The sequence below is a fragment of the Furipterus horrens genome, unplaced genomic scaffold, assembly GCF_987537825.1.
Source record: "Furipterus horrens unplaced genomic scaffold, mFurHor1.1.pri manual_scaffold_5, whole genome shotgun sequence".
Lineage (NCBI taxonomy): Eukaryota > Metazoa > Chordata > Mammalia > Chiroptera > Furipteridae > Furipterus > Furipterus horrens.
The window spans coordinates 125,983,650-126,004,176 of record NW_028327175.1 but is presented as its reverse complement, the minus strand read 5'-3'; the positions used below and the strand labels follow the sequence as shown (position 1 = coordinate 126,004,176).

At 38.3% G+C, this 20,527-nt stretch overlaps 1 protein-coding gene across 1 annotated transcript in view; it reads left to right on the top strand.

Moving 5' to 3' along the window:
• Positions 1-20,527, top strand: part of TNRC6A (trinucleotide repeat containing adaptor 6A) — a 106,865-nt gene that overhangs the window by 52,006 nt on the left and 34,332 nt on the right. The window contains exon 6 of the mRNA XM_090279391.1: positions 12,877-13,266. Within this exon, the coding sequence (XP_090135517.1) occupies positions 12,877-13,266 (390 nt within the window). The remainder of the gene's footprint in view (positions 1-12,876; positions 13,267-20,527) is intronic.

The window sequence follows — 20,527 nt, the reverse complement described above, 5'->3', positions numbered from 1 at the left end:
AATACAGAGCAATTTAAATACCTTGCTCATGGTTATGCAACTGGTAAGTTACAGAGCCAAGATTTGAATCCAGCCAGTCTTTCAAAATTGTACTTCTTTGTTCTGGAACATTTTATATAAGATTTATATTACATATTTAAGGGTTTTATATTCATACTCCCTATGAAGTCATCTGGGCCTGGGGCTTTTTAGGAAGGTAAATCTTAAAAGGAAATTTTCAGTACTTCTGCTGTTATTTTTCTATATGATCTTTGACTCCCATAAGCTCATTTTGATAAATTGTATTTTATAGAGCAGAGGCTGAAAAACTACAGCCTGAAGAAGGCCAAATCTAGCCCACTGCATATTTTTTTATATGAAGTTTTATTGGAACACAGTCATACCCATTCATGTTGTCTATGGCTGGGTTTTGTGTGTGTGCTCACGCATGCACGCATGTGCACATGTGCTACAACAGCAGAGTTGAGTAGCTGCATCAGAGACTGTATGACCTGCAAAGCCCAAAATGTTTACTATCTGGCTCTTCACAGAAAAGATTTGTCCAACCACATTATAAATGTTGTTCAGTTTAGCTGGGGTTTGTTTTATTCGCATAGATTGTACATTGTGTTTTTCTTGTCTTTCCAGAATCTCTACATTTGAAATTCTATTTTTTTTAATTCTTAGTACTATTTCTCTTCCCCCATCCCCCACCCCCATTGTTTGGGAACACTTAAAATTTTGTCTGAAATATTGGTAGTAGTGTTACATTGGTGTTCCATCTTAGTGCTAATAAAGAATAGAGAATGTAGGGTTGTAATGATCATTGAAACTATCTGCTTCTGATGGTGATTTTCTAAATTTCTCCAATTCTTCTATGCTAATTAATTTGTGTATTTTTCCTCCTTTTGGGATCGTTGTTAAATATATCCCTCCCCCACCTTTTCAAATTATTTATAGAGTTGAACCTAAATAAATATTTAATTTTAGAAAATCATCTCTTCCATTAAAACATTTTTAAATTAGGTTAACCAGAAGTTTTTTTCTTTCTTTTTTTTTTAATCGAACCATGCTTTGGATTTATTGGTTCACATTTAAAGTTACTGACTTCTTTTATCTTTACTAATTCTTTTGGTTCCTTTGGTTTGTTTTTAACTTAGCTGGTTACATTATATTCCATCTCATTTGCAGAAAGTAATTAAGGCTGTGAATTTTTCTTTTAGCCATAGCTCAAAATTTATTATGTATATTGTTTTGACTCTTATTTTCTTGATAACCATGCAGTTTTGGTATTTATTTACTCAACTCAAAATTTAAAGCAATTTTACTTGATAGTTTTGTTCTAGTGTGATTAGATTGTGATGAGAAATATTTGTATCATTTCTACTTTTTTCAGTTGATGTTTTCTTTAGAGAGAGACTATATTTTTTATGACTATTTCATGGGCATTTGTCAAAAAGGTGTTAATATTTGTTATCAGGGTATATTTGCTTTTTTTCAGTTTTTCTCTTGTCTCCATTTGGTTTTACATGTTTTGAGACTAAGATTTGGTATATAAAGGTTCTTAGCTGTTTGCCTTTATAATTGGTTTCTCTTATGAATATGAATATCTCATCCCTTATAATGTTTTTCTCCTTGAATTTTAAAAATCTATTGCTTTCTTTAAATTTTGTTAGTATTTCTTAGTAATATCTGTCTCTATATCCCCCTACCCCAATTTTCCTGTATTGTTTTGTTTCAGTAGAAATTTTTGCAAAGTACATTCCTTAAGTTTGAATTTTCTTTTTCTAACCCAATTTAAGAATTTTTATAAACAAGTGAATTTAACCATTGCACATTTATTGTGATTACAGATGTTTTCAGGCTTATGCTCAACATCTCATTTTGTGTCACATGTTAACCACAATTTTGGAATGATTTTTTTAAGTATATTTTATTGATTATATTGTTACAACAGTTCCAATTTTTTCCCCTTTGCTCTCCTCTGCCCAGCACCACACCTCCCCCGGAAATCCCCCCACCCCCTCAGTGCATACCTATGGGTCGTACATACAAGTTCTCTGGCTTCACCCTTTCCTATGTTATTTTATTTTTCCTTCTGTTTTCTAAATAATTTATTTTTTTAACAATAAAAAATAACAATCCCTCCCTCTCAGACTTAAGACCCTTTACAATCTTATAAAGGACAATGGGCGAAGTTCTTGTGCTCCTCTGGCTGCTTCAAGCTGGACGTGGTTGCAGTCCTACCTACCCTTGGGTCCAGAAATCCCTAATAAGTGTGGGGGTGTGGAGGGGAGGGTGGCCTTCCCACATGGGGAAGGATCTGGCAGACTCCAGGTCAGTTGGCTGTCCCCGGACAACAGCATGCTTGGTTTAACAGGCTGGCGTCCTTGTTGTATTCTGGGGGCAGCAGATTTGGCAACAGGGTTAAAAGGCATCATTAAAACCACAACCACTAGAGGAAAAAGGCAGAGATTAATTTTTCAATGTCCCACATTACGGGGAAAAAGGGCTGCTTTGGAGGAAGGTGTGCCAGGCACGTCACACCTGTCCAAAACCCTTTGGCCCATCATACTTACTTTGGGATGAGGGAAATATTTTAAGTTATCCTCCTCTCAGACCTCTGGGCCCTTTCTGTTGAAGGCATTAGGATAGAAAAGAAAACCAATTTTAAAGTGAAGCCCACAGACCATCCCATATTTCACCAACCCAGCCACTTAGTTCAGCCAAACCATTGAATCTCAGGAGGCAGCAATGCAGACAGGATTAAGTGAGGCCTATATGTACAGACAATCACTCAGGTAATGAGATCATACACAGGCTTATGCCCTTTGAAAACAGAAAACACATGTTAACTTATGCAATATAACTCACAAACCAGTCTCTAAATCTGCAAGACTCTTATTGGAAAGACATCCAGTTGCAAGGCATTTGACATTCTTCTTGCCTGTAAATTAAGCATCTTTGGTGATGCCTCAGACGTAGTTTAACTTACAAATGAAAAGAAACTTTAAATGAAAATAAACTTAAAGATGGTTAGCTGCACTACTTTATAGTCTACACAGAGAATTGTGATTTTTCTTGAATCACGATTTTTCTCCTAAGATTACTCTCCATGTCATTAAAGGGACTGCATTAGGTCCACTTTTAATTTATCCTGTTCATTTGCATAAACACAACAAGAGCAGCAAAAGGTCACTTATGATCTTTAGTTCTGCTTTGCTGGAACTTACACAAGGAACATTTAGGGTGACCTTCATTCAGTCTGCCCTTCAGGGCACAGAAACTGAGCCACATACTTGCCATTCAGCCTTGCCTGTAACCTGTCTTTTCCAAGTCCTTCAGGTTTTCCATTGTGCCTTAAGGTTCCTTCTAACCATCTTTCAGGAAAGCAACCTTCATTCCTTCCCTGGAAAGATTGCCATGGACCGCACAGCCAACCAAGGTACCAGGCCTCTTTTCTCATGAGTTTTTATTACCTTCTAAAGTCAATCTTAGTTCCTCAGGACTTTTTAGTAACAACCAGAGCCCAAGCGTGTCTCCTTTAGGCATGATATTCCAGTCAAAGTCTTGGTCAAAAAAAAAAACCTCTATTGACAACTGGTCTTATTAGTTTTATGCAAAGAACATTATGTCATTACTTACTTCTTCAGAATGCCAAACTCTGGAGGGGTCAGATAGGGAGAAAAATATACAGTGTGAAGGAAAATCCTTGTCCTTCTAGTATTCACTAAAATTGCATTTCTATTCTTTATATTTTCTTGTTCCCCCACTAAAAATTTTTTTGTTTGTTTTTCCATTACAGTTGTCCCACCTTTTTCCCCTCTTGATTCCTTGCACCCTGCCCACCCCTTCTTCCACAGTCAGTCCCTACCCAGTTGTCCATGTCCATGGGTCATTTATACATGATCTTTGACTAGACCCTTCCCCTTTTCCCCTTCTCTCCCTCCCCCCTCCCCCCTTGTCATTGTTAGTCTACACCTTGTTTACATACCTCTGGTTCTGTTTTGCTCATTTGTTTGTGTTGTTCATTAGTCCCCTGTAATAGGTGATAGCATAAGGTATTTTTCTTTTGTTGCCTGGCTTATTTCGCTAAGCATAATTCTGTCTAGTTCCATCCATGTTGTTGCAAATGGTAGAAGTTCCTTCTTTCTTCTGCTACATAGAACTCCATTGTGTAAATGTACCACAGTTTTTTGATCCACTCATCTACAGATGGGCACTTAGGTTGTTTCCAGCACTTGGCTATTATAAATAGTGCTGCTACGAACATTGGGGTGCATAGGTTCTTTTGAATTGGTGTTTCAAGATTCTTCAGATATAATCCTAGCAATGGAATTGCTGGTTCAAAAGGCAGTTCCATTTTTAGTTTTTTGAGGAAATTCCATGATGTTTTCCGTAGTGGCTGCACCAGTCTGCATTCCCACCAGCAGGGCACCAGGGTTCCCTTTTGTCCGCATCCTCGCCAGCACAAGTTGTTTGTTGATTTGTTGATGATGGCCATTCTGACTGGTGTGAGGTGATATCTCATTGTGGTTCTTATTTGCATCTCTCTGATGACTAGTGATGTTGACTATTCTTTCATATGTCTGTGGACCATCTGTATGTCCTTTTTGGAGAAGTGTTTGTTCAGGTCCTTTGCCCATTGTTGAATTGGGTTGCCTGTCTTGGTGTTGAGTCGTATAAGCTCTTTATATATTTTGGAGATCAAACCCTTGTCTGAGGTATCATTGGCAAATATAGTTTCCCATGCAATTGGTTCCCGTTTCATCTTGCTGATGTTTTATTCTGCTGAGCAGAAACTCTGGTTTGATGTAGTCCCATTTGTTTATTCTTTCCCTTATTTCCCTTGCCTTAGGAGATATATTAAGTGAAAATGTTGCTATGTGGGATATCTGAAATTTTCCTGCCTATGTTTTCCTCTAGGACTTTTATGGTTCCACAGCTTACATTTAAGTCTTTGATTGAATTAAATTTATTCTGGTGTACGGTGTAAGTTGGTGGTCTAGTTTCATTTTTTTGCACGTCCCTGTCCAGTTCTTCGAACACCATTTGTTGAAAAGGCTCTTCTCACTCCATTTTGTGTTCTTTCCCCCTTTGTCAAATACTAGTTGACCATATAGACCTGGGGTTTATTTCTGGGCTCTGTATTCTGTTCCACTGGTCTATATGTCTGTTTTTATGCCAGTACCAGACAGTTTTGATTACCGTGGCCTTGTACAGTTTGATATCAGGTATTGTGATTCCTCCTACTCTATTCTTCTTCCTCAAGATTGCTGTGGCTATTCGGGCTCTTTTTTGGTTCCATATGAATTTTTTAAGTATTTGTTCTAGGTCTGTGAAATATGTGATTGATATTTTAATAGGGATTGCATTGAATCTATACATTGCTTTGGGTAGTATGGACATTTTAATGATGTTGATTCTTCCCATCCATGAACATGGTATATGCTTCCATTTATTTGTATCTTCCCTAATTTCTTTCTTCAGTGTTATGTAGTTTTCTAAGTACAGGTCTTTTACCTCCTTGTTTAAGTTTATTCCTAGGTGCTTTTATTTTTCTTGTTACTATGGTAAATGGGATTTTTCTTTTAGTTTCTATCTCTGAAACTTTATTGTTGGTGTACAGAAATGCCTTTGATTTCTGAATATTGACTTTGTACCCTGCTATTTTCCCAAATTCATTTATTAGGTCGAGTAGTTTTTCTGTGGAGTCTATAGGGTTTTCTATGTACCCTATCATGTCATCTGCAAATAGTGAGTTTTACTTCTACTTTTTCAATTTGGGTGCATTTTATTTCTTTTTTTCTCTGATTGCTGTGGCTAGGACTTCCAAGTCTATGCTGAATAGGAGTGGAGACAGTGGACAACCTTGTCTTGTTCCTGTTCTTTTGGAGAATGCTCTCAGTTTTTGCCCATTGAGTATGATGTTGGCTTCAGGTTTCTCATATATGGCCTTTATTAGGTTGAGGTATGCTCCCACTAATCCCATTTTTCTGAGAGTTTTCATCATAAATGGGTGCTGTGCTTTATGAAATGGTTTTTCTGCATTTATTGATATGATCATGTGGTTTTTGTCCTTCATTTTGTTTATGTGGTTTATTACGTTTATTGACTTGCAAATATTAAACCATCCTTGCATCCCCAAGATGAATCCCAGTTGATCGTGGTGTATAATCTTTCTAGTGTGTTGCTAGATCCCGTTTGCCAATATTTTGTTGAGGATTTTAGCATCTGTGTTCATCAGCAGTTTTGGCTGGTGGTTTTCTTTCTTTGTTGTATCTTGACCTGGTTATGGAATTAGGGTACTACTGGCTTCATAAAACGAGTTTGGGAGTCTGCCCTCTTTTTGGATTTTTTGGAATAGTCTGAGGAGGATAGGAGTTAGTTCATTCCTAAATGTTTTGTAAAATTCACCTGAGAAGCCTTCCGGCCCAGGGCTTTCATGTCTCGGGAGTTTTTTTGATTGCTGCTTCAATTTCACTAGTTGTTATTGGTCTATTCAGGCTTTCTGCTGCTTCGTGATTCACTTTTGGAATATTATATGTTTCCAGAAATTTGTCCATTTCCTCTAGGTTGTCAAATTTCTTGCCATACAATTGTTCGTAATAATTTCTTACAATCATTTGTATTTCTGTGGTATCAGTTGTGATTTCTCCTCTTTCATTTCTGATTTTATTTATTTGGGTCCTCTCTTTTTTTCTTGATGAGCCTGGTTAAAGGCCTGTCGATTTTGTTTATCTTTTCAAAGAACCAGCTCCTACTTTTGTTGATATTTTGAATTGTTTGTTTAGTCTCTATGTCATTTAATTGTGCTCTGATCATGATGATTTCCTTCCTTCTACTGGGCTTGGGCATTGTTTGTTGTTGTTCCCTCTAGTTCTCGTAGCTGTAGGGTTAAATTTTTTATTAGAGATTCTTCTGTCCTTTTTAGGTAGGCCTTTATTGCTATGAACTTGGCTCTCAGGACTGCTTTTGCTGTATTCCATTGGTTTTGGGTTGTTATGTGTTCATTATCATTCGTTTCTAGAAACTTTTTGATTTCTTCTTTGATGTCATTGTTACCCATTCATTATTTAATAGCGTGTTATTCATTCTCCATGCGTTTGAATGTTTTTGAATTTTTTCCTGGAGGTTGATTTCCAATTTTAAGCCATTGTGATCTGAGAAGATCCTTGACATAATTTCAATGTTCTTCAATTTGTTGAGGCTTGTTTTGTGTCCTACCATGTGCTCTAGCTTTGAAAATGTTCCATGTGCACTTGAAAAGAATGTATATTCTGCTTCTTTGGGATGAAAAGTTCTATATATATATCAACTAAGTCCTTTTGATCTAGAGTGTTGTTCAATGCCTCAATATCTTTGGTGTTTCTTTGCTTCAAAGATCTTTCTATTGTTGACAGTGGGATGTTAAAGTTCCCTACTATGTGTGTGTTGCTGTCTATATCATTTCTGAAGTCTTTCAAATTTTTTCTTACATATTTGGGTGCTTCTGAGTTGGTTGCATATATTTTTACCAGGGTTATATCTTCTTGACAGATTTTTCCCTTAAGTATTATGAAATGTCCTATGTCTCTTTTTATGGCCTTTGCTGTGAAATCTGTTTTGTCTGACATAAGTATTGCTACCCCAGCTTCTTTTTCAGGTCCATTTGCTTGAAATACTTTTTTCCATCCCTTCACTTTCAGTCTGTGTAGATCTTTTGTTCTAAGGTGTGTCTCTTGTAGACAGCATATATGTGGCTCCTGCTTTCTAATCATTCAGCTTCCCTGTGTCTTTTGATTGGAGCATTTAATTCATTTACATTTAAGGTTATTACTGATAGGTACTTATTCATTGTCTTTTTTCCCCTTTTGTACTTGTGTTCCTTTCTGTCTCTCTCTGTTTCTTCATCTTCTTAAAGCAGACCCTTTAGCATCTCTTGCAGTGCTGGTTTGGTGGAGATGTATTCTTTTAGCCTTCTTTTGTCTTGGAAACTCCTTATTTCACCTCCATTTTGAATGAGAGCCTTGCTGGGTAGAGTATTCTTGGTTGTAGGCCTTTGTTTTTCTTTGTTTGGAATATTTTTTGCCATTCCCTTCTGGCTTGTAGTGTTTCTGCCAAGAAATCTGATGGTAACCTTATTGGAGCTCCCTTGTATGTTATTAGTTTTTCTCTTGCCGCCTTTAGGATTCTCTTTTTGTCTTTGAATGTTGCCATTTTAATTATGATGTGTCTTGAAATGGGCCCGTTGGGATTCATCTTCATTGGGACCCTCTGTGCTTCATGGACTTGTATGGCTCTTTCTGTCATCATGTTAGGGAAGTTTTCTGTCTTTAGTTTTTCAAACAGGTTTTCTATCCCTTGGTCCTCTTCTTCTCCTTCTGGAATTTCTATGATACGGATATTAGTACGTTTCATGTTGTCCTGCAGCTGTCTTAAAACCTCTTCATTCTTGTTCAGTGTTTTTTCATTTTGTTGCACTGTCTGGGAGTTTTTTTCTACATTGTCCTCCAGCTCGCTGATTCCATCTTCTGCTTCCTCTAGCCTGATTTTAATTCCTTCTATTGTGTTCTTCAATTCAGAGATTGTATTCTTAATTTCCTCCTGGCTCTTATTGATAGCTTCTATGTCGTTTTTCATGCTGGTGTAATTCTCAGTAAGTTCCTTGTAGTTTCCCTGGAGTTCTTTGTACTTTCCCTGGAGTTCTTTGTAGTTTTCCTTGAGCTCGGTGAGCTCATTGATCTTCCCCATAATCCACGTTTTGAATTCCATATCTGATAGTTTGCTTTCCTCTATTTCATTTAGCACTCTTTCTGGGGATTCTGCCTTTCCTTTTGATGGGGGCTTGTTTCTCTGTCTTCTCATTTTTGACTCTTATTGTTTGTTCCTGTTTCTTAGAATGATCTGCACTTCCTGGATCTGCCCCTGGTGGTGGCAGATAGTGTACCAGTCTGGCCGTAGGCAGCCTGTTGGAGACTTCCAGGAATCTACACCCTTTGTCTGTCTCCTTTAGTTGTTAATCTCTTCAATCTGTGATTAGCTTTCAGGCTTAAGGACCGTGGGTGTGGCAGCTTAATTCCTGTAGGCAGGGCTTTTTCTTCCCCTCAGGATGAAGCCACTTGGAGGGGAATGGTCTGCCTGCAGTATGGGGAGTCAGTCAGCACTGGGACCCGGTCGTCTGCTCCCCCAGTTCTCTTAAAGCCACTACCCCAAATTCTCCCCAGGCGTCTCTAGTCCTCTCTGCCTTCCCTCTGCTTGAGCTCAGGGTAAGCGGGGGCCAAAATATTTTCGTACGTGACCCACTTAAGAACTTTTTTTCTCCAGCTAGCAAGAAACCCTGTGGCTTTTCGCTTTTCTCAGCTCGATACTATTTTACTTTCCACTCTGTTGCTGTAGGCTGGGAAGCCCAGCTGGGGGTTTAGATTCTGCCCTTCTCAGCGGGAACTCTGGGGCTGCTGAGCTGTTTCTCATTCCCTTCAGCTGCCACCCATGGGAGCCCAGCCAGCCCTTTCGCATCTCTGCACTTCCTACGAGTCACATTGTGATGAAGCAGCCTTTTCTGTCTCTTTGTGGTTATAAGACTTCTCTCCAGCTAGTGTTCAGTTGGTTATTCCAGATGATTTCTCCAAAATTAAATTTTAAATCGAGACTGGTCCTAGGAGGAGGTTAGTGTAGCTTCCACTTACTCCTCCGCCATTTTGGATCTCCTGGAATAATTTTTATTGCAGTTTCTGTATCTGTTGAATGGATCAAGTTTTCTTATTTTCATTTTTTTCTTCTCCCAGTGATTTGGATATTTACTGACATAATTAACCTAAATTAACTACATTGTAGAATAGCCAATATCATACAGTATTTATTTATATTTGTTACAAAGTAACTTCACCCTTACCCTCCACCTGCATGCATTGTTAGCTTCTCCTTTACTGTTCACTGCTCCATCCCATGTTTACACCTGAGATTTTAGTTCAGATTATTTAGTTTCATTTTATAATTACTAATTACATTATTGTAATTTTTTTTTACTGATTTTAGTGTGATATTTTAGTTCAACTTATTTAGTTTCATTTTATAATTAATAATTACATTCTTATTTTTTTACTGATTTCAGTGAAGTTTTCAGGCTCCAGGAGTTAGTACCTATCTCAGCCTTATTTTCCTTGTGGCAGTTTCCTGATAAGAACAGCAGTTGTTTGAAGTAGGAGTGGGTTACTGTGTGGCATGTAAATCCTGCTTTTGAATTCCTCGTTACTTTTGATGTAGTGTTTGCGTTCTCATACATGTCTTCATGTAGGTCACCTTCTGATTCCTTGGATGCATTAAAGAATGCTTTTCTGTTGCTGTCCCACACAAATAAAATCTTGTTTGGGTATTAAATTGCTGTCACCATCATATTCTTTTAACAAAATGGCAGACAAGCCTGGTTTTTTTTAGCAGCGGACAACTATACCCCTTGAATATACACTTGGTATATTCAAGTGCGATACCATGCTGAGCTCAGTACTAAGCATGTAAAAGCTGAGTTAGTTTTTATTTTCCTTATAATTTTATAATTACAATCATATACTCTTTTGGATTTTTTTTTTTCCATTTTGGTTTTAGAGGCACTTTAGAAATATCCAGTGCCCTATTTTCTTCATGAGAAAGGAATAGACCTTATTGCTGCATTCTGGGATCATTAAATTGCCTGTGAGACAAAATTTTCATTCATAAAGAAATTAGACCTAGAATGTACTTGGCCCAGATGATGAATAAGAGGTTTTTCAGTTGCTTCTAAAATGAATAGAAAAGATTCTGAGAAATAGAGAAAATGTAAATTTTATTGTCATTCCTCCTGAACTATAGTTTGTGTTTGCCCTGGCTGGTTTAGCTCAGTGGATTGAGCGTCGGCCTGCGAGCTAAGTGTCGCTGGTTCGATCTTCCAGTCAGGGTACATCAGAGAAGGAAAACTCTGACTCCAAAAAACCTCCGCTGCCTTGCGGCATACCTCTTCAGGGGAAAGGCTAAGGGAGTAAACCCCGACAGAAAATCCGGAGCCGGAGTCCCTAAGGCGGTTTGACGTTGTAGTCAACACCGGCAACTCCTGCGGCGCACCTGAACCCAAGCTGTATCGACTCCGTCTTTCCCTTGGACCCTTCAGCTGCGAAGAGAGGGGGGGTCTGCTGCATGGGCAACAGCAGACCCTCCATATTACCCTGCCCAGGCTCTGTAGCTTCAGCGTCATCACAAGATGTCGATTCAACACGGGAGGAGACAGATACCATGTCACTCCCGAGTCGGACTGCACAGCCATTCTCGGCGGTGCAGATAGACTCTTAAGAAGCTACACCATCGTCTCTCGAGACGGACGGCTGCCGACGACGATAGTTTGTGTTACTTTGAAAAGTCAAAGTTACAATTAAAAATTAAGAGACCAGAAGTCATATGTTAAAAATTATTAGTTTTAGTGATATAATCTAAATCCATCAGTTCAGAGAAAGGAGACACTAGTGGGGCTAGACTGTAAATGAGAGGAGGCTGTAGACCTGAGAGTGTGTTAGTGGAAATTGGGTGACTGTTGGAAACAACACAGGTGACTAACACTTTGTTACAGCATCATATGCATTGTAGGAATTTGATAAACACTTTTCATTTGGGCCACAGTGATAGCTTCTGTTTATTGATTGTTTACATTCTGGGTACTAGAGCAAGACTGTACTGTATAAACAAGAAGAAAGACAGAGAAAACTCAGCTAGTGAGAGATGGGCTATTTTAATTTCAGGCCTGGAGCTCTTAAACCTTGAACAGAGTTTTCTCTGAGTGTCCTCACCACTCATGTGGAGACGTCTCACTTTATGTGACAATGGCATCTGTGAAGATGTGTCAAAATCTCAGAAATGTTAAAGGGCTACAGAAGTTTAAGGTGGTATTGTGCCACACGTAAAAAATAGCCACTATTTATATAGCATTGTGTTTGGTGCTCTGTGAACATTTCACCTGTTTAACCTTAAGACAGCTCTACGTGGAGTTACCCCATTTCACAGAGGAAACTATACAGGCTCAGTCAGATTTATGCTACTTGCCCAAAGACACACAGCTTAGGAAAGGCAAACCTAGGCTGGAAACCTAGATCCGTCTGGTATCAGAATTTCATATAGCCCTACCACCTCTCTGTAGTTTTAGAAATTGGTCATATCTTAACTGACTTAAGGAATTTCTGTCAGTTTATTTACTTATTTAATATCTTCCAGGAGTTCAAAAATTAACTATCTGTAGTTTCTGATTATTCATACAGTACACAAGTGGCTATTTCTGAGATCTATTTCTTCAACTTTGATTAGTCTCATAGATATCATCCTATTATCTTCTCTGTTCTCAGTTTATTTGATTCAGATTTTACATTTTAATAACAAAACATTGTTAACGTTGCCTTTTTATAAGGAAACTGACATATTGTTTTCTACCTTTATTCTTGTATTGTCTGTCAAAGATGAAAAATAGAGACCAAATACCTTAAAAATGAGTCAGATTAAGAACAGTTACCAAGAAATTGAGGATTATTTTAGGATTACCAAAACTTGATTTGCCATATTTGTTCTTTAGTTATTATGAGTTCCATAGTTGTATAATCAATGCTTGTTCTCTGATCAGGGAATAACATGGGATAGGGATGGTGAACATGGTTTGTCACACAGGCCCAGGAGTGTGGTAGTCTCCATGACCTCACTGGATAGGGAGATAGCAGAAGGCAAACTGACTCTTGGCAATGATCTCTCCTAGGAAATCTGGAGCCTGTGAATGAGGGTGTCCCCGCACACTTAAAGTTCTGTTCCTTTAGTATTGTTTTTCTTAGGGCCTTTTTACTTAGATAGCTAACCATGGAGGTACACTTTACTGGCTAATTTTTTTCACCCCTTTTCTTTTGTTGGGATCAGTGCCAGAACAGATAAAGCCCAGTGTAAGCGAGCCTCAGCCTGCCAACTGTAATAACGGCACTTCCACAGCAACCAGCACTAATAATAATGCCAAGCGAGCCACAGCCAACAGTCAGCAGCAACTGCAACCACCACGGCATCAGCCACAGCAGCCACAGCAGCCGCAGCCACAGCCACCACAGGCCTTGCCTCGGTATCCTCGTGAAGTACCACCACGATTTCGCCACCAGGAACATAAACAGCTTCTAAAGAGGGGTCAGCATTTTCCTGTCATAGCAGCAAACCTGGGATCTGCTGTTAAAGCGTTAAGCAGCCAGTCAGAAAGCAGTGCTTTAACAAATCAACAGCCACAAAGTAACGGAGAGGTGCAGAACAGCAAAAACCAGTCAGGTGAGAGAAGGCATTTCTTTGAGACTTTAGCTGTCATCACTAGCGGTGTAGCAGATTTATAAATCCATGGCTTTGGGATGATGTATTTGTATTCATTAGTATCTGGATTGCAAAATAAGAATCTGTACAGGGAGTCTTGAAATGTTGCCTATAAGGTCACTGCCCATCCTATATTTAAAATGATTATTTTAATCACTCTTTATAAAATAGGTTATACCTATTTTAATAAGCAGCTTATTGCTAAAATTGATTATAAGACTATAGCTAAAATTGAGTAACTCTGTGAGGTGTAAGGTGCTCTTGTCTCTACTTTTCAGTAGAGGAAACTGAGGTGCTAAGACATGAAATAACTTGTACAGATCACTCAGTTACCATGTGCCATAGAAAGACTACCACTCATGAAAATTATATTCAAACAGCACATACATTCAATTCTTGCCTCAGAATGGCTTTTCTCATCTCAGTAATGATTGTGAGGCAGAAAATACATCCAGTATGTGATTACAATTTTCTTGAAGCCCAGTGTGTTTTGACATGTTCTGATAGATTCTGATGGTTCATTGGTTTGTCCATTCTTTTATCAAAATATTGGGTTGCCCAAAAAGTCCATTACATTTTTTCTGTAAAATACAAATTTTTTATTTTCACTAATAACTATTGATTTGCATATTTTGTGTAGGTCCACTATCTCTTGCTATTTGGCTTCTAGTGGGTAGAGGCCAGGGGTGCTGCTAAACATCTTCCAATGCATAAGACAGCCCCACAGCAAAGAACTTATTTTATCAGAATGTCAATAGTACCAAGAAACTCTACAAACCACTTTGGCACATTCAACCAACACCTTCTTGAAACACTGCAGAAATCTTTTTTTTGTGTTTCAGTAGCGTTTTTATCTTTCTTGAAATAATAAAGCATAATATGCCAAAATGTGTTCTCTTCCAGCTTCAGAATTAAAATGGGCACGTAAAAATTCACCAGTTTTGACAAGTTTTTTTAATGCATGCTGATATGACAGCTATCACAATACCGTCTTAACAAAATTGTTTTGAATGGTGTTAAAAGACAACTAAGCACTATTAGAACCATCATACAGAAAAAACATAATGGACATTTTTGCCAGCCCAATATTTTGAAGCTTTTATCACAAGCCAGATAGAGAATTGAGGAGAATCAAGGTTCCCACACATGAAAATATTAGCATACTGGTAATGAATAAAGTCTCTGGAGCCAAATGCACCTGGTTTTTAAATCCTAGCTCCATGTGTCTGAGTCTCACCCAAGCAGTCCTTTCTAACTGTCCCAAGTAGATACTCACTTTCTACCTCTATGCTCTATGTATAAAGCAGAAGCTACTCTGTGCATATTACGGTATTTCATAGCTAATAACTAGCAGAGTTTAGACTTAAAGCAGGATCTGTCTGACTCCAGGGCTCTGCTCATAACAACCATGCTATGCCTTCGCAACATTCTGAATGTGATAGGTAAGGAGGAAGAGGACAAAAATGTGGTTTTTCTGGCATAGGTAATTAGAGCAGCACATTATTATTGGGAAGGTAAAAACTTGAATTATCATCCTGATTTAATACTCTCTCCCCTTCAGACACTTATTACCAAGTGAGCTTAGCCAAGTCATCAACTCACCTGAGCCTCTTTCCTAACCTGTAATGTGTGGACAGTAGTACCCAACCTATAAGGTTGCTTTGAGTATTAGATTATGTGACATGTTAAAATAAATAGCTTAGTGCTGAACATTTTGGCATGGAATGATTTTCCAAAAGTTGTACAGAGAACCTCCACTTTTCAGGAGAAGAGTCTGCTTTAGACATAATCCATCTAATGCCAAACATTACTGTGGTTTGAAGTTCATCTGGGAAGTCAGATTGGAAGCAGATGTATTCAATACTGCATAATAAAAAATGCAGTTAAAACCTTAGGAGAGGTTATTATACAACAAATGTTTGAGTACCTACTGCAAGCTAAGCAGTGGAGGTGTATGCTAATTAAATAGAGAAGTGGATGGTAAATTTAGAAATGATATATGTTGCATTTGCTTTTCAATTTGGGACATGAAAGGCCAACACTGTTTTTGAAATGGAAACAACAGGAGTGTAAGAGTCTTGGTTCTCAAAAATGGATACAGGTCAAAAAAATCCATAAGTTGTTACAGGTGTAATTCAGATGACAAGAAGGCCTAAGATGTGGCATAGGAAGAAGTCTTCAAAAAAGTCTGAGAAGGAAAAAATATCCCACCCCTTCTAAAAGGACTTTACAAGGGTGAACATCATTAATGTGGAGGGTAAGATGGAAGTCAGGAGGGTGCAACAGTCTGAGGTTTGTAGTTAAGTCCCCAAACAACTGGAGTATAGATACTGAAGGAAAGCATTCTACTGAAGAACGAGATTTGTTCTTCTGCCTTTTTTTAAACATCTGCGAATTTCCACCTACCAGCCTATGTCACTTATTTATATAAAAATTTCTTCGTAGGTACTGCTAGGAATGATAATAGAAACTTTAGCCACCAAATGACCATTGGGTATCTGTGAATAAGGGAAGACTTCTAAACAGTTATCTCTTTCCTGGTTCATGAAAGGTTAATAAAACAATATAGTGATTAACCCTTATGGGGTGCTTACTGTGATCCACTTACTGTATTACTACATTTAATCCTCATTTTTCAGACCACAGAAATTACCTTCATCTCACGGATTAGAGGTTAGCCTGGTGATTAGTGAGGAGCAGGGCTGTGGACAGCATGAGCCGTAGCCCAGAAACCCAGAGTTCCGTGTTGTGAACGACATGCAGTTCAGAATGGTGGGGACAGATCTGTTCTTAGTTTTGTCTATTTGTATTTTACATTGGCTTTTTGATTCCTGAAGAGAGTTGATATTTGGATTAATATATACAATACTTACATAGAAATGTATTTTAAGTTTCTGTGGTAACAATGAGAAATGCTGGATGTGTCTCCCTTCTCATATAATGCATTTCTCACTTACTCATTTGTGCAGTCAGGGAGTAGGGATAGTACCTACACAAGATTGAGTAATTTATAAATCAGAGGTCACAAACTTAAAATACCTTCATGGACCTGCAGGTAAGTGAAGTAAAAGATGAAAAGGAGTGATGAGAACAGGGGTAAATGTATTGATTTTGTACCCTGCCTAAAATACCTTTACATTCTCTTGTTAAGCTATTTTAGAACCATGTGCTGGTCAAACTAGACAACTCTGCAGGCTGAGCCCAAACACTTAATTATGGTTTCAGTTAATGCTCTAAGTCCTCTTACAGTTGATTCTTCAGATCAATAAGGCATCAGGCCCTGCTACTGCACAAATGACACTAGAATTTGGAGGGAATGATGCTTAACAGGGCTAGCAACAGTATTGTTTTTATGGGCCAAAGGGTTCCAACCCACATTTTATCACCCAATTTACATAATAAATACAAAGACCTTAAACATATAGGACAGCAAACCCCCACATGCCCTCCAACCCAAATCCATCAGTTGTTAGTACTTACTCATATTTTTACACATGCACACCACACACTGTCCTTTACCCCCATCATATTGAGTTGCACCAAAAGTCTGCTATGTTTTTTTAGTACCATAGCTCTAGTAGTGCTTAGTTGTCTAACTTCTTGAAATAATTTTGTTAGTTTGTATTGTGACAATATGCAACATTTTTGTTGTAACAGATTTATTAGCCAGAAGTCTGAATGGTTTTTCCATAAAACAAAACACATTTTTCATTTTCACCAATAACTTTTATTGATTTTGAGAATGTTGGCTATCCCCCACGTGGTATAACGTTGATTGTTCTCAATGTCTTGATTTGATGACTATCAACTTCAACTGTTCTACCTGATCATGGAGTATGGCAGAGGTGCCACACACACCCTAGGCTCGGTTGGAAGTTGCTCTGTCCAGCAGAGGCTTCGTGACCACGATGGAACAAACTTTTTACCCAGGACACTTTATTATGTCTGGGGGAAGGAAGGTGACTGCCCCTCTAGTGGAGACCAGCAGCCAAACCTTCATTCTTCATGCCTTTTATTGAGGAGGATACATACAAGAGATACAAGGCTAAAATTTATAAATCGTCAATAGCCATTAGGCGTTTGACAGTAACAGATTACACATACCAGTACAGGGGTCGCAGTGACCAGTCTGTGTCAGGGTCCATAAAGCATCTTGACCAGGTGCAGGGTTTCATATACTCCTTGCTAAAGATAGCTCACACTACATTGCTGATAAGGAAAGCAGAGCAAGTTCTAAAATATAATGAGCATAATGAGCATCCTTTGATCCAATTCCCATGGCAACCCCCTGAGTGGTTGTCAGTCATGTTCCCCACACAGCCTTATGTTGAGACTTAGAGGCAAGCGCGACCAGAAAGCTGGCAGCTCACCATGCTCAGGTCAGGGCTACAATTCCTTAAACCACGAGGAGTGGTTGCCCACAATGGAGCATGACCCAGTGAGAAATCTCCAGCACGAAATTTCTCAAACCACTTTGACAACTTCGATCAGTCACAGCACCTTCTCCATACACTGCACAAACCTTTGCATTTCAGTTGCGTTTTTTTACCTTTCTTGAAATAAGAATGCATAATACACTGAAAATGTGTATTTTTTTCATTTCAGTATTAAAATTGCTGGACAGAAAATCACCAATTTTGATTTTTTTTAAATGTATGCTGATATGACAGCAGTCACAATACAATCTAACAAAATTGCTTCAAATGAAGTTAAAGACAGTTAATCGCTACTAGAGCCATCTTATGGAAAAAAGCAAACAAACCTTTTGGCCAACCCAATACATTTGCATGTGTATACATTTTTCTTCACCTTTAGTACTTACACAGGTAATTTTAAGAATAAGGACAGTCTCAGATACAACCATGATGCTATAAACAACCCAAGGGGGTCATACTTAACAACACCCTCTAATACATTGTTTGTGCTCACATTTCCACTGGTTTTTCCAAGAATGTCTTTTTGTTTGTTTACAATATGGTGTCACTTATATAGAATATAAAGCATGCAAAACAACATTATGTATTGCTTAGGGAGGAATTAAAATATAGCGTTTTGAGAAGTTACCACTTGATTACCTAGTGCGGAAGGAAGGAGATCTAATCAGAGGGGTTACACTAGTTTTATACTGTAATTAGTAGTATATTTCTTGAGGTAAGTGGTATGTGGATGTTTTTTATATTACTCCTTATAGCCTTTTCTGCTTTTGAACTTGTTTTAAAAAGCTCAGGGACATTTGAGCAATAATGGGGAAATGCCAAGAATTGGGACTATTTTGAAGAAAAATGTACACATTAAAATTTCTAGTGAAGTTTAAAGATTAAAGTATTCTCCATCCACCTGTGCTCTTCGCTGTCTTTTCCGTATGGTATACATCCTTGCTGTCCTGTAACTTCTACTTGTTCTCAACTCGTACCTTCCCCTTAGTCTGTAAACATACTCAAGTCTATCATCCTTTAAAATAAATTCCTTTAAACCCCCATTCTCTCGAGGCTATTACAGAATTTCTTTCCTCCACTTTGTCTCTTGAGTGAAAGAAGTATTCTATAATTGCAACCTCTAATACATTACTGCAGTCCTCTGTAATCTAGATCCTGCTCACTTGACTAGCATAGCTCTTACTAGGTCAGTGGTCTTGTGAATGTCAAGTACAGACTTCGTTTTATTTTTATTTTTATTTATTTATTTTTTTTATAATTTGTTTATTTATTTTTAGAGAGAGGGGAAAGGAGAAAGAGAGGGAGAGAAACATCACTGTGTGGTTGCCTCTCACGCCCCCAACTGGCGACCTGACATGCAACCTAGTCATGTGCCCTGACTGGGAATCGAACCAGCGACACTTGGCTCGCAGGCCGAGGCTCAATCCACTGAGCCACAGTAGCCAGGGGACTTCGTTTTATTTTCAAATAGGGTAAACAGACTTCTGTGTTTTTATCTTAATATCTGCATGTTTTATTGTTGATCACTTTCTCCTTCTTAAAGCTCTTTCATTTTTTTCATTTTTCTTTGACCGGTTTTCAGATTTTATTTCCTCCCATGGCTTTGTTTCAAATCACTCCACATTTTTAGGTTCATGTGTTCTGGTCTAGATGTCTCCAGAGGATTTTGGGTCCCTCATACTCGACATGTCCAAAACTGAACTCATTATCTTGCCAAATGCCAGTTTTTCCTGGATTCCATTGTTTAAAGTATTGGCACCCCCATTCATCCAATCACCCATCTAAAAATCTTTAAATCTTGCTTGACTCTCCCTTTTTCTTCTTACTATCTCAGGCCACTGGTTTGCCATGCCGTGCTGATTTTAACTCTAAAATATCTTTGAACTTTTCTTTCCCATCTGCACTGCTGCCACCATCCCTTGGCTTGGCTGAGGCACTCACCATCTGGCCTAGAGCAACAGCAGCAGAATGTCTTGTAACTGTCTCCTACCACCCTCACCCCAGCTCTCAAACCAGAAACCAGTCATGATCCACATGTTACACTTGGTTGGGGTATTGCCATTGTCTTCTTTAATCTAGAAGAGAGGTTGGCTTGTAGCCTGTTGGTCACTACTCCCATTCCTTTGCATGCTGTCTGTGGCTGCTTTTAAGTTACAGTGACAGAGTATCCGATGGCAGAGTATTGCCACAGAGACCATCTTACGAGCAAAACCTAAAATATTTACTAATTGGACTTTTACAGAAGTTTGCCAACCTCTGGACTAGAGGCTAAAATAACTGAAAGAAACATTTTGTACTTTCTCACTTAGGTGATATTTGAAATGTGCATCTAAAATTCTCTCATTTCCAATGATACCATTTCATACTTAATGGAAATGCTATAAAACCCAAGTACTGTTTATTTCTGAAGGTCTTTCCTTTCTGGAGAGATTGAAAGTCTTTAAGGCAGAAAGCACATAATATTTAACTATTTTGTTAAATGATAAAAATTTAATAAGAAAAATACATGAATTTTCCTAGATTTAAGTTCTTCCTGGATAAGTCATGCCCTTTGGTCTTCCTAAGCAGGTACTGTGTAATGCACTGTCACATCCTTTCTCCTGTGTAGTGCTTGAGCTGCTCCTGCTGTCCTAAGGTAATTGTGTATGAGAGCAGGGTGCTGCTGATATTTTGGACTTCAGATGTTCTTCAGTGTAGTGCAGTCATCTAGACTTTAGTTGCCTTGGCAGAACAGTGTAAAAATTTGTATTTTGTGTACACTCAGTAAAACTCGACTGTCCCCTTTG